At 47.7% G+C, this 13,366-nt stretch overlaps 1 protein-coding gene across 1 annotated transcript; it reads left to right on the top strand.

Annotated features, from left to right (window-relative positions):
* Positions 1–5,949: 5,949 nt before the first annotated feature.
* Positions 5,950–12,085, top strand: FAM210B (family with sequence similarity 210 member B; the record flags this gene model as incomplete). The annotated part of the gene is given in 2 exon segments (XM_077460541.1): positions 5,950–6,128; positions 6,552–12,085. Coding segments are annotated over 2 exon segments (396 nt in total), but the record flags the coding sequence as incomplete, so codon positions are not given.
* Positions 12,086–13,366: the final 1,281 nt, after the last annotated feature.

Genomic DNA, 13,366 nt, shown 5'->3' with positions numbered 1-13,366 from the left:
GGGCCATTCACAACGATCCGCGCCGCATCTCGCCAACACAAGTAGCATGCCGCCATGTGATCATAGCAGTCCGTCCGTGTTACGCTCTGTACAATTCACATGTTACCCGTGTGCATTGTCTGTATTACAAGGCAGCACACGTTTTTTGTTTACTTTTTGGTCTTAAAAACTTTATTTAAAAACTAAAAAAAAATGTAAAAACAACACACAGTGATGCGTCGACACACAAGGGGATTGATTTGCTAAAACTGGAGAGGGCAAAATCTGGTGCAGCTGTGCATGGTAGCCAATCGGCTTCTAACTTCGGCTTGTTCTGCTTCTACGTGACCTCAGGAAGTTTTACCCCCCCCCCCCCCATGACCAGGCCATTTTTTACGGCACTGTGCTACTTAATCTGACAATTGCGTGGTCGTGCGACACTGCACCCAAATAAAATTGATGTCCCCCACAAATAGAGCTTTATTTTGGTGGTATAATATAGGAATAAACCTCGAGGTCGGGATTTTAAAAGCAATTTTGAAAAAAGAAAAATTATTTTATTTAAAAAAAAAAAAAAATTCTTTATTTTAAATTTATATATTCTCGATACATATAAAAATTGTATTATTTAAAAAAAAAAAATGTATTATGTATCAAGGATGGTCTTTCAATTATATTTTATAATGTAAATAAATATTTTTATTAAATAATACAATTTATTTTTTTTTTTTTTAAATTGCCTTTTAAATTCCCAACCTTCGAGTTTTATCCCTATATTCTATTTCAAGGGATGACGGCAACTACATGCGTAGCCATAACCAGTCTTTCATTTTTCTTTTGGTGGTATTTGATCACTACTGCAGGTTTTATTTTTGCGCTATAAAAAAATTTTTTTAACCACTTAACAACCGCCCATTCCCGATTAACGGCTTCAGGGCGGTTGTTTAACTCTAGGAGGCCGTTAATTAACGGCCTCCCAGAATTCTGCTCTCGCGCGCCCCCTGGGGCGCGCACACGAGAGCATCCGTGACCGCTGGGTCCAGTGGACCCGGCGCATCACGAATCACGGTAAACGGCCGCTCATCGCGGCCATTTACCACGTGATCGCTCCGTCAAATAACGGAGTGATCACTTGTAAACAAGCCGGCGTCATGTTATGACGCCGGTTCCTCCCTCCCCCTCTCTGTACCGATCGGTACAGCGGAGGGGGAAGAGATCGGTGTCAGCAGCGATGTGGGCTGCATCTGCAGTGCCCACATCGCTGCTCACCGAAAATTAACCCCTCAATTCCCTGCAAATACTCTGCAATTCCCTGCAAATACTCTGCATTACTCTGCAATTCCCTGCAAATACTCTGCAATGCCCTGCAACACTCTGCAATGCCCTGCAACACTCCGCAATGCCCTGCAACACTCTGCAATGCCCTGCAACACTCTGCAATGCCCTGCAACACTCTGCAATGCCCTGCAACACTCTGCATTGCCCTGCAACACTCTGCATTGCCCTGCAACACTCTGCATTGCCCTGCAACACTCCGCATTGCCTGCAACACTCCGCATTGCCCTGCAACACTCCGCATTGCCCTGCAACACTCCGCAATGCCCTGCAACACTCCGCAATGCCCTGCAACACTCCGCAATGCCCTGCAACACTCCGCAATGCCCTGCAACACTCCGCAATGCCCTGCAACACTCCGCAATGCCCTGCAACACTCCGCAATGCCCTGCAACACTCCGCAATGCCCTGCAACACTCCGCAATGCCCTGCAACACTCCGCAATGCCCTGCAACACTCCGCAACGCTCTGCAATACCCCGCAACACTCTGCAACACCCGCCAATACCCTGCAACACTCTGCAATGCTCTGCAACCCCCGCCGATACCCTGCAACACTCTGCAATGCTCTGCAACCCCCGCCGATACCCTGCAACACTCTGCAATGCTCTGCAACCCCCGCCGATACCCTGCAACACTCTGCAATGCTCTGCAACCCCCGCCGATACCCTGCAACACTCTGCAATGCTCTGCAACCCCCGCCGATACCCTGCAACACTCTGCAATGCTCTGCAACCCCCGCCGATACCCTGCAACACTCTGCAATGCTCTGCAACCCCGCCGATACCCTGCAACACTCTGCAATGCTCTGCAACACCCGCCAATACCCTGCAACACTCTGCAATGCTCTGCAACACCCGCCAATACCCTGCAATGCTCTGCAACGCAGTACTCTGCAACACCATGCTCTGAGATACCCAGCCATAGTCGGTGATACCCTGCAATACCCAGCCATAGACATCTCCCGCCGCCCTCCGCCCTCCGGTGCTTCTACCGAATCGCTAATACGATCAAAGCCAGAATCTTTTTTTTTTTTTCAGGCTTCCCAGCTTAGAGGTGAGATGTGGGTCTTATTGACCCCACATCTCACTGTAAAGAGGACCTGTCATGCCATATTCCTATTACAAGGGATGTTTACATTCCTTGTAATAGGAATAAAAGTGATCAAAAAAATTATTTTTGGGGAAAAAAATGTCAAACTAAAATAAATAAAGTAAAATGAACAATAAAAAAAAAATGTTTTTTTAAAAGCGCCCCTGTCCCCATGTGCTTGCATGCAGAAGCGAACGCATGCGTAAGTCCCGCCCACATATGAAAACGGTGTTCAAACCACACATGTGAGGTATCGCTGCGAACGTTAGAGCGAGAGAAATAATTCTAGCCCTAGACCTCCTCTGTAACTCAAAACATATAACCAGTAAAAAAAATGTAAATCGTCGCCTATGGGGATTTTTAAGTAGCGACGTTTGCCGCCATTCCACGAGCGTGTGCAATTTTGAAGAGTGACATATTAGGTATCTATTTACTCAGCGTAACTTCATCTTTCACATTATGCAAAAATTGGGCTAACTTTACTGTGTTTTTTTTTTTTTTTTTAAGCACAAAACAGTTTTTTTTCCAAAAAAAAGCATTCGAAAAATTACTGCGCAAATACCGTGCGAGATAAAAAGTTGCAAAGACCACCATTGTATTCTCCAGGGTGTTTGCTAAAAAAACATATATAATGTTTTGGGATTCGATGTAATTTTCTAGCAAATAAATGATGATTTTTACATGTAGGAGAGAAATGTCAGAATTGTCCTGGGTGCTCCAGAACGCCTGAAGGTGCTCCCTGCATGTTGGGCCTCTGTATGTGGCCGCACTGTGTAAAAGTCTCACACATGTGGTATCGCCATACTCGGGAGTAATAGCAGAATGTGTTTTGGGGTGTAATTTGTGGTATGCATATGCTGTGTGTGAGAAATAACCTGATAATATGACAATTTTGTGAAAAAAAGTAAAAAGAATCTTGATTTTGCAAAGAATTGTGGGAAAAAATGACAACTTCAAAAAACTCATCATGCCTCTTACTAAATACCTTGGAATGTCTTCTTTCCAAAAAGGGGTCATTTGGGGGGTATTTGTACTTTTCTGGCATGTTAGGGTCTCAAGAATTGAAATAGGCCGTCAGTACTTCAGGTGTGATCAATTTTCAGATATTGGCACCATAGCTTGTGGACTCTATAACTTTCACAAAGACCAAATAATATCCACCAATTTGTACTTATTTTTACCAAAGATATGTAGTAGTATAAATTTTGGCCAAAGTTTATGAAGAAAAAATTACTAATCTGCTAAATTTTCTAACAGAAACAAAGAAAAATTCGTTTTTTTACAGAATTTTCGGTATTTTTTCTTTTATAGCACAAAAAATAAAAAACCCGGCGGTGATTAAATACCACCAAAAGAAAGCTCTATTTGTGTGAAAAAAAGGACAAAAATTTCATATAGGTCCAGTGTTGCATGACTGAGTAATTGTCATTCAAAATGTGAGAGCACCGAAAGCTGAAAATTGGTCTGGTTATTAAGGGTGTTTAAGTGCCCAGTGGTCAAGTGGTTAATTTTTTTACATTCTGCTATAAAACATATCCAAATTTATTTTTATTTTTTTTTAAATAAAATCCTAATTTCTTAATTAATTTAGGCCAATAAGTATTCTTACATATTTTACATATTTTTGGGTAAAAAAAAAAAAAAATCCCCAATAAGCGTACAATGATTGGTTTGTGCAAAAGTTATTGCGTTTACAAACGATGGGATATTTTCTCATCAGCGACATATAGCGGAACTGCGACATTACGGCGGACGGACAATCTGACACTAAGTGACACTTTCTGGGGACCAGCGATGCCAACACAGTGATCAGTGCTAAAATATATATATATATTTGCTGTACTAATGACATCAGGGGTGATGAAAGGGGTTGGGATGTGTGTGATGGTTTTTATTTCCCGCTGACTTGTTTACATAGGCAGAGCCCCGTCTCCCGTGTAAATCCATGATGATGATCGCTGGGTGACGGCGGCAAGCCATGGGCCGGCACCCGGTGATCAACGTGTTTTAATCACAGCATGACTAGGTCGCCGGTGGGCCCCGCGTGTGCCCCCCCCCCCCCCTACTTGGAATTTTCAGATCACGTACTAGGTGCGTGATGACGTCACTCCTGTACATGCCATCTTGTTTGCCTGGTGCGCAATGACGTCACTCCTGTACATGCCATCTTGTTTGCCTGGTGCGCAATGACGTCACTCCTGTACATGCCATCTTGTTTGCCTGGTGCGCAATGACGTCACTCCTGTACATGCCATCTTGTTTGCCTGGTGCGCAATGACGTCACTCCTGTACATGCCATCTTGTTTGCCTGGTGCGCAATGACGTCACTCCTGTACATGTCGTCTTGTTTGTCTGGTACGCGATGACGTCACTCCTGTACATGTCGTCTTGTTTGTCTGGTACGCGATGACGTCACTCCTGTACATGTCGTCTTGTTTGTCTGGTGCGCAATGACGTCACTCCTGTACATGCCGTCTTGTTTGCCTGGTACGCGATGACGTCACTCCTGTACATGTCGTCTTGTTTGTCTGGTACGCGATGACGTCACTCCTGTACATGTCGTCTTGTTTGTCTGGTACGCGATGACGTCACTCCTGTACATGTCGTCTTGTTTGCCTGGTACGCAATGACGTCACTCCTGTACATGCCGTCTTGTTTGCCTGGTACGCGATGACGTCACTCCTGTACATGCCGTCTTGTTTGCCTGGTACGCAATGACGTCACTCCTGTACATGCCGTCTTGTTTGCCTGGTACGCAATGACGTCACTCCTGTACATGCCGTCTTGTTTGCCTGGTACGCAATGACGTCACTCCTGTACATGCCGTCTTGTTTGCCTGGTACGCAATGACGTCACTCCTGTACATGTCGTCTTGTTTGCCTGGTACGCAATGACGTCACTCCTGTACATGCCGTCTTGTTTGCCTGGTACGCAATGACGTCACTCCTGTACATGTCGTCTTGTTTGCCTGGTACGCGATGACGTCACTCTTGTGCATATATGGGAGACATTTATCCCAGTACAGCGGCACGGTGCTGGAGATGTAAACACAGCTGTGCCTGTGAACAGGCAGGTAAGTATTTTAGTGAAGGTCTGTTCAGTGTTTTTATTTTTTATTTTTTATTTTGTTTTTTGCATTTATTTTAAAGATATTTAAAGAGGATGTCCGGCCTAAATTGGTGTTGCTGTTGTGGGCAGAGTTGGCACACTTTTTATCAGGTTTTGTCACCCCCCCCTGCTGAGATTTCCTTCCTGTCCAATAGGAAGTGAGAGGAAATCACGACAGGTGACACCAATGGTAGATTTCCCCCCCTCACTTCCTGTTCTGGTGACAACGGAAGAATGTTGAGTATCCCTTCATTTTCAGTGGTCACCAGTGTTCATCTCCACCAGCGGGGAGGACAATGATGGCAATGTAAACCTGCCAGGGGTTCCAACCCTTCCTCACACCACCCAGAACTTTTTTTTTATATCTACAGGCGACTTTGCTCATTCATGGGAGACAGTCTCACTCAAGTCGCTGCGCTTCTTCTCTTCATTACAGGGCCCCGCCGAACCGGCCGCCAAGGAGGCCACCAGCGACGCCGCAGCCGGCGGCGGAGAGAAGCCGAATAAGACGCAGCAGCTGAAGCGCGTCTTCAAGGAATACGGGGGAGTGGCGGTGACCTTCCATGTGGGGATATCGCTGGCGTCATTGGGGATATTTTACGCTCTGGTGTCCAGGTGAGAACTGATTATTATGGGATTAGATGTCCATGCTGAGCCTCCATGATGGAAGGGGGTGGGACAGTCAGGCTGGGGGGAGGGGGAGAAGGTCTGGAAGAGGTCTATGTTCTCCTGAATTCTGGGGGTGGGCCTTGCATGCTGCTTGTCCTGGATCAGAATCGAGCCTTGCCATGGTGCAGAAAAGCTGCCCGCCATGGCGATGAATGACGCCAACGCGTCCTGGCCCTGAAACGCCATTGGTTGTTATGGTGCTGGTGGTGGGCCCAACCACAGCATGGCATTTCACAACGACGATCCAAGGCAAGCTAGGACCTGCGCTCGCGGCACCCCAAGCTGGTATGGATGGATGTAGGTAAGGGGAAGCCTCCTAAGGTCCCACTGCTCATCATTTTTTTTTTTTTTTTTTTCCCGTCTCTACAGCGGTCTGGACGTCCCCGCGCTCCTCCTCAAAGTCGGCTTCAGCGAAGCTCTGGTCCAATCCAAGATGGCGGCGGGCACTAGTACCTTCGTGTTGGCCTACGCCATCCATAAACTGTTCGCTCCCGCGAGGATAAGCATCACCGTGGTGTCCGTCCCCTTCCTGGTCCGCTACTTCAGGAGAATCGGGTTCTTCAAGCCGCCTCCCCCTCGCGCTTAGCGGGATCCCAACACGACGACCGACCTCAGGCTGCTTCCTCGGGGACCTGGAACTTGGCGCCGGAGACGATGACCAATGGCGGGTTCACCGGCGACCAGGATCTGAATTATACTTGAAATGAGAGTCATACCGACGCATATGAACTGGAGGGGGTGACTAGTATGTATTAAAGAGAACCTGTCGTTACCGCTCTGCCCTCCATCCCCTGCTAGGCTTGGCCAACTTATGTTAATGAATTTAAGAGAACCCGTCATTACAGCTCTTCCCTACCTTACCCTGCTAGGCTTGGCCAACTTATTCTAGTGAATTTAAGAGAACCTGTCATTACGGCTCTTCCCTACCTTACCCTGCTAGGCTTGGCCTTTGCCAACTTATTCTAGTGAATTAAAGAGAACCTGTCATTGTGGCTCTTACCTAATACAGCCGAGGATTCCATCCTCTGCTAGGCTTGGCCAACTTATTCTATTTATTTAAAGAGAACCTGTCATTGTGACCTGATACAGCTGAGGACTCCATCCCCTGCTAGGCTTGGCCAACTTATGTTAATGAATTTAAGAGAACCAGTCATTACAGCTTTTCCCTACCTTACGCTGCTAGGCTTGGCCAACTTATTCTAGTGAATTTAGGAGAACCAGTCACTACGGCTCTTCCCTACCTTACCCTGCTAGGCTTGGCCTTGGCCAACTTATTCTAGTGAATTAAAGAGAACCTGTCATTGTGGCTCTTACCTGATACAGCCGAGGATTCCATCCCCTGCTAGGCTTGGCCAACTTATGTTAATGAGTTTCAGAGAACCCGTCATTACGGCTCTTCCCACCATCCCCTGCTAGGCTTGGCCAACTTATGTTAATGAATTTAAGAGAACCCGTCATTACGGCTCTTCCCACCATCCCCTGCTAGGCTTGGCCAACTTATGTTAATGAATTTAAGAGAACCCGTCATTACGGCTCTTCCCTACCTTACCCCGCTAGGCTTGGCCTTGGCCAACTTATTCTAGTGAATTAAAGAGAACCTGTCATTACGGCGTTAGACCGTTTAAAGCAGAGGGCAGGCAACCCGGGGCCCTCCAGCTGTTGCAGAACTACATGTCCCATCATGCCTCTGGGAGTAATTGTAACTGCCAGCCTTGCAATGCCTCATGGGAAATGTAGTTCTACAACAGCTGGAGGGCCCCGGGTTGCCTCCCCTCTGCTTTAAAGCCTTACTGAAGGCAACACTTTTAGACTTAAATAGATAGGTGAGGCGCTTATACTACACATGTGGAATTCATTCCTTCCTGAATACTTTTTTATTTTTTTTTACGAATTTTGACAAATTAATTCGAAAATATCCGAATTAACAAAAACCTAAAACTAAAATTTGAAGATCTGAAATGACTGACTAATAATAATGTAACTGTTACTAGCTATTGAATTATAGGTATTGGAATGTCCTTTCAAATCTGCCTGTTACTGAATTTAAGGAATACGAATTAATCTGAAGTTACGAATTTATCCAAACAAATGGAACAAATTAATAATAATAATAAATAAAAAGCTTCCCTCCAACCACTTTCCCTATTTACACACACACACACACACACACACACACACACACACACACACACACACACACACACTGATTCTGTACTTGCCAAATAGGCTGTAGAAATCTCCCTCCCTATGAGTCTGGCTGCAGCCATTTTAACTGTGGGCAGCTGAAGCTGCTGCCTGTTCACTTCCTGGATTTACACAGAGGAACGCCTCCAGCTCTGTAGCTCTCATTGGCCCCTTTTATCACTCATCGCCCCTCCCTTCCTGGCAAAACTCTCACCAGAGTGAGAGGGCGAGCTGTGCATGATGTCATAAGCCTAGGCCAGTGATGGAGAACTTTGGCACCCCCCAGATGTTTTGGAACTACATTTCCCCATGATGTTCAACTGCACTGCAGAGTGCAGGAGCATCATGGGAAATGTAGTTACAAAACGTCTGGGGTGCCGAGGTTCCCCATCACTGGCCTAGGCTTATGACATCATGCACAGCTCTCTCTCTCTCTTACTCAGTTTGCCGGGGGTGAGTCATAAGAGGGCCAATCAGAGCTGTAGGTGTGTGTGTGTGTCTGTGTAAATCCAGGAAGTGAACAGGCAGAAGCTTCAGCTGCCCACAGTTAAAATGGCTGCAGCCAGACAGCAGAGGGAGATTTCTGCAGCCTATTTAGCAAGTACAGAATCGCAGTATATCTAGAATAATATGCAAAGTGGTTGGAGGGAAGCTGCAGGATGGCAAAGCTGTTTTTATTATAAATTATGTGAGCAGACTGCAGTTCCTCTTTAAAGCAACAACAACAGGGGGCAGAAGATTTAAGATGGGGGGGGGGACTTAAGTTCCACTTTAAGTCGCATAGATTGGAACAAGGTGGCTTTGGAATCGATGGGCTGCGACTCGTCATGGACTTTGTCTGTCCAAAGTGGCACTACTGCAAACTGAGCTTTGACTCTCCCTAACGGGGACACGGCAATACAAACCTGACAGAGGTTCTAATCCCTCTCCACTCTAGCCAAATAAAGAAGGGGGTGTAAGCTGGCAATGCTGTGTAAAGTTGTTGTGCCACATCCAATATAGAAACTATGACAGTAAAAGAACCCCTGGTGGTGGAATTTAAAGGCACGTACAACCATAAAATGTAGTAAAAACAATTAGCTTTCTTTATTTAAAATCATATAAAAATAAGAAAAGTTTATACAAGTCATGACAAATTGTACAGTGCAAAAAAGCAGATCACCTATAAAGATGATCGCCCTACGCGTTTCGGAACTAATATAGTCTCCTTCTTCAGGGGTGGAGATAAGATATAATTCTATTTCCACCCTTGAAGAAGGAGACTATATTAGTTCCGAAACGTGTAGGGTGATCATCTTTATAGTCGATCTGCTTTTTTGCACTGTACAATTTGTCATGACTTGTATAAACTTTTCTTATTTTTATATGATTTTATATTTTTTCAATAAAGAAAGCTAATTGTTTTTACTACATTTTATGGTTGTACGTGCCTTTAAAGTCCACCACCAGGGGTTCTTCTATTGTCACTAGCCAAATAAAGTGTTGCCTTTAGCTATACAGAAAATGAAATACTTACCTTTTCTGGTGCCTATCCATGGCAGCATACACATGGGTGGGTGGGGGCGGAGCTGCCATGTTGGCACCAGGAAAGAAGAATGAATACAGGGAGAGGAACTCACAGCGACTTCACTTGCTGCATGATTGTTCCAGCTCGCTGGCTGGAAATATTGAAGAAGAAGGGAGGTTGCCATTGCCTAGCACTACTTGTGAAAATGCCAATTCTCTGGCTGTGAATACAGCTATAAATACAGCTATACAGAGAATGAGCTGCTTAGCAATGGTGCCCCCCCCCCCTCCCTTTTCAACCGATGACAGGGTCACTTTAACTCTTAAAAGGGGCGCTGTCACTTTGCACATTCAGAGCCAAGGGCCATCCGGCTCTCCCATGGATAGGGTTCAGGACCTGCTGCTAGGATCCCCCCAGTCTAGAAATCTTTACCTAAAGCTCCTGTTATCTTAATTAAAAAGAAGTGTTGCTTGCTCAGTGGGCATTCATTAGTGCTTTACAGGCAGGGAACGCAGTCTGCATCCAACTGAACACCTCCCAGGGGGGACATGAGTCAGGTGTGACATGAGTGGGGGATCAGCAGAGCTGGGGGTTACTACCTACTGAGTTGGAGATCAGCAGAGCTGGGGGTTACTACTGAGTGGGAGATCAGCAGAGCTGGGGGTTACTACTGAGTGGGAGATCAGCAGAGCTGGGGGTTACTACTGAGTGGGAGATCAGCAGAGCTGGGGGTTACTACTGAGTGGGGGATCAGCAGAGCTGGGGGTCTCTAGTGAGTGGGAGATCAGCAGAGCTGGGGGTCTCTGCTGAGTGGGAGATCAGCAGAGTTGGGGGTCTCTGCTGAGTGGGAGATCAGCAGAGCTGGGGGTCTCTGCTGAGTGGGAGATCAGCAGAGCTGGGGGTCTCTGCTGAGTGGGAGATCAGCAGAGCTGGGGGTCTCTGCTGAGTGGGAGATCAGCAGAGCTGGGGGTCTCTGCTGAGTGGGAGATCAGCAGAGCTGGGGGTCTCTGCTGAGTGGGAGATCAGCAGAGCTGGGGGTCTATACTGAGTGGGAGATCAGCAGAGCTGGGGTTACTACTGAGTGGGTGATCAGCAGAGCTGGAGGGGTCTATACTGAGGGGGACATCGGCAGACCTGGGCGTCTCTACTGAGCGGGAGATCGGCAGACCTGGGCGTCTCTACTGAGCGGGAGATCGGCAGAGCTGGGGGTCACTACTGAGCAGGAGATCAGCAGAGCTGGGGGTCTCTACTGAGCGGGAGATCGGCAGAGCTGGGGGTCACTACTGAGCGGGGGATCATCAGAGCTGGGGGTTAGTACTGCCTGTGTGAAAAGCAACAGATGAAAGTGGCATCATATACAGCTAAGGAGTGTGAGAATAGCAGCTTCCACCTGGAGCTTTTCACACCGGTCTCCTGTACTTGGCCAGAAAGTTCTCTGTTCTAAATCTGAACTTAAGGCAAACCAGCTGTGTAAAAAATTTGTCCATCCAGTCCTGGAATTTACACAGCTCCGACTGGCAGGGGAAGGGCCCGCCTCCTCTGCGGCAGTTCAGTAGCGCTTACAGCTCTTGCCCTGCCCCCAGCCTGTGATTGGACAGTGGAAGCTGCAGACAGATGAGCTCATCTCTCTGCTCTCTCCTCCTACCAGCTTGCTCCACTCCCTGGTAATTGGAGAGTTCTCTGCCTTGTAAGATAAGAAATGAGGGGAAATCCTCTCTGGATAGCAGGAAAAAAAAAAAAAAGACAGGGGTTCTAGTCCTTTCCTGTCTTTTGGATGAACATATTTAACCCCTTTAACTGGGTGGAAAGGACTTGCCTAATCACATGACTGATGTTACAGTGGTCACGTGATCTCTTCTCATTGCTAGAGACCAGGAGATGTCTGGGACAGCTCAGTCACCATGCTGGGGGGGGAGGGGCGTGCCACGAGCGCGCTCTCAGCTGCCCCTGGACACGGATGTGTTAAAGCCCACCCTCTTGTGGTGATAAGAGGTTAAAGCAGTTTATTTTTTGGGGGGTTTTTTTGGAAAAAAAAAATTGATTTATTTTAACAAGTGAAACCAAAAAGGAAAGCTATAGATTTGTAGAATGTGATATTTTCTCTAAGTGTGAAGATTTATTTTGTATATAAAGTTTCTCAGGATGCCGACACTCCGAGTCGGTTTTGCCTCCCTGTACGGTGACAACGCCGAATAAACTTCTGATCTGTGTCTGTCTGATTCTGCTGGAGTCTTGTGTCCTCACAACGCATCAGCCTATTCTATATATATACACACACACACACACTATATTACCAAAAGTATCGGGACACCTGCCTTTACACACACATTGACATTAATGGCAAAACTGGGGGACTGGAGTAGAAGAAACTAGTGGATGTTACATGGGATACTCAGTATGGGAGCAATACAGCAGGAGGTGAGCGGGGACCGGAGAGAGAAAGGAGGATCAGCAGGGCTGGGGGTTACTACTGAGTGGGGGATCAGCAGAGCTGGGGGTTACCACTGAGCAGGAGATCAGCAAAGCTGTAAGTACTACTAAGTAGGGATCAGCAGAACTGGGGGTTACCACTGAGCGGGGGATCAGCAGAGCTGGGGGTTACTACCGAGTGGGAGATCAAAAGAGCTGGGGGTTTCTACTGAGCAGGAGATCAGCAGAGCTGGAAGTACTACTGAGCGGGGATAAGCAGAGCTGTGGGTTATTACTGAGTGGGAGATCAGCAGAGCTGGGGGTTTCTACTGAGCGGGAGATCAGCAGAGCTGGAAGTACTACTGAGTGGGGGGATCAGCAGAGCTGGGGGTTACTACTGAGTGAGGGATCAGCAGAGCGAGGGGTTATCACTGAGCGGGGGGGATCAGCAGAGCGGGGGTTATCACTGAGCGGGGGATCAGCAGAGCTGGGGGTTCTCACTGAGCGGGGGGGGATCAGCAGAGCTGGGGGTTACTACTGAGCGGGGGATCAGCAGAGCTGAGGGTTACTACTGAGCGGGGGATCAGCAGAGCTAAGGGTTACTACTGAGCGGGGGATCAGCAGAGCAAGGGGTTACCACTGAGCGGGGGGGATCAGCAGAGCTGGGGGATACCACTGAGCTGGGGGTTATCACTGAGCGGGGGATCAGCAGAGCTGGGGGTTCTCACTGAGCGGGGGGATCAGCAGAGCTGGGGGGTTGCTACTGAGCGAGGATCAGCAGAGCTGAGGGTTACTACTGAGCGGGGGATCAGCAGAGCAAGGGGTTACCACTGAGCGGGGGGGGGGGGATCAGCAGAGCTGGGGGATACCACTGAGCGGGGGGATCAGCAGAGCTGGGGGTTACTACTGAGTGAGGGATCAGCAGAGCGAGGGGTTACCACTGAGTGGGGGGGATCAGCAGAGCTGGGGTTATCACTGAGCGGGGGATCAGCAGAGCTGGGGGTTCTCCCTGAGGAGCTGGGGTTCTCACTGAGCGGGGGATCAGCAGAGCTGGGGGGTTACTACTGAGCGGGGGATCAGCAGA

Source organism: Lithobates pipiens, unplaced genomic scaffold (assembly GCF_037356315.1).
Source record: "Lithobates pipiens isolate NorthernLeopardFrog02 unplaced genomic scaffold, aLitPip1_a1.2 Scaffold_28, whole genome shotgun sequence".
NCBI lineage: Eukaryota > Metazoa > Chordata > Amphibia > Anura > Ranidae > Lithobates > Lithobates pipiens.
This window is presented reverse-complemented; position numbering and strand designations above follow the sequence as displayed.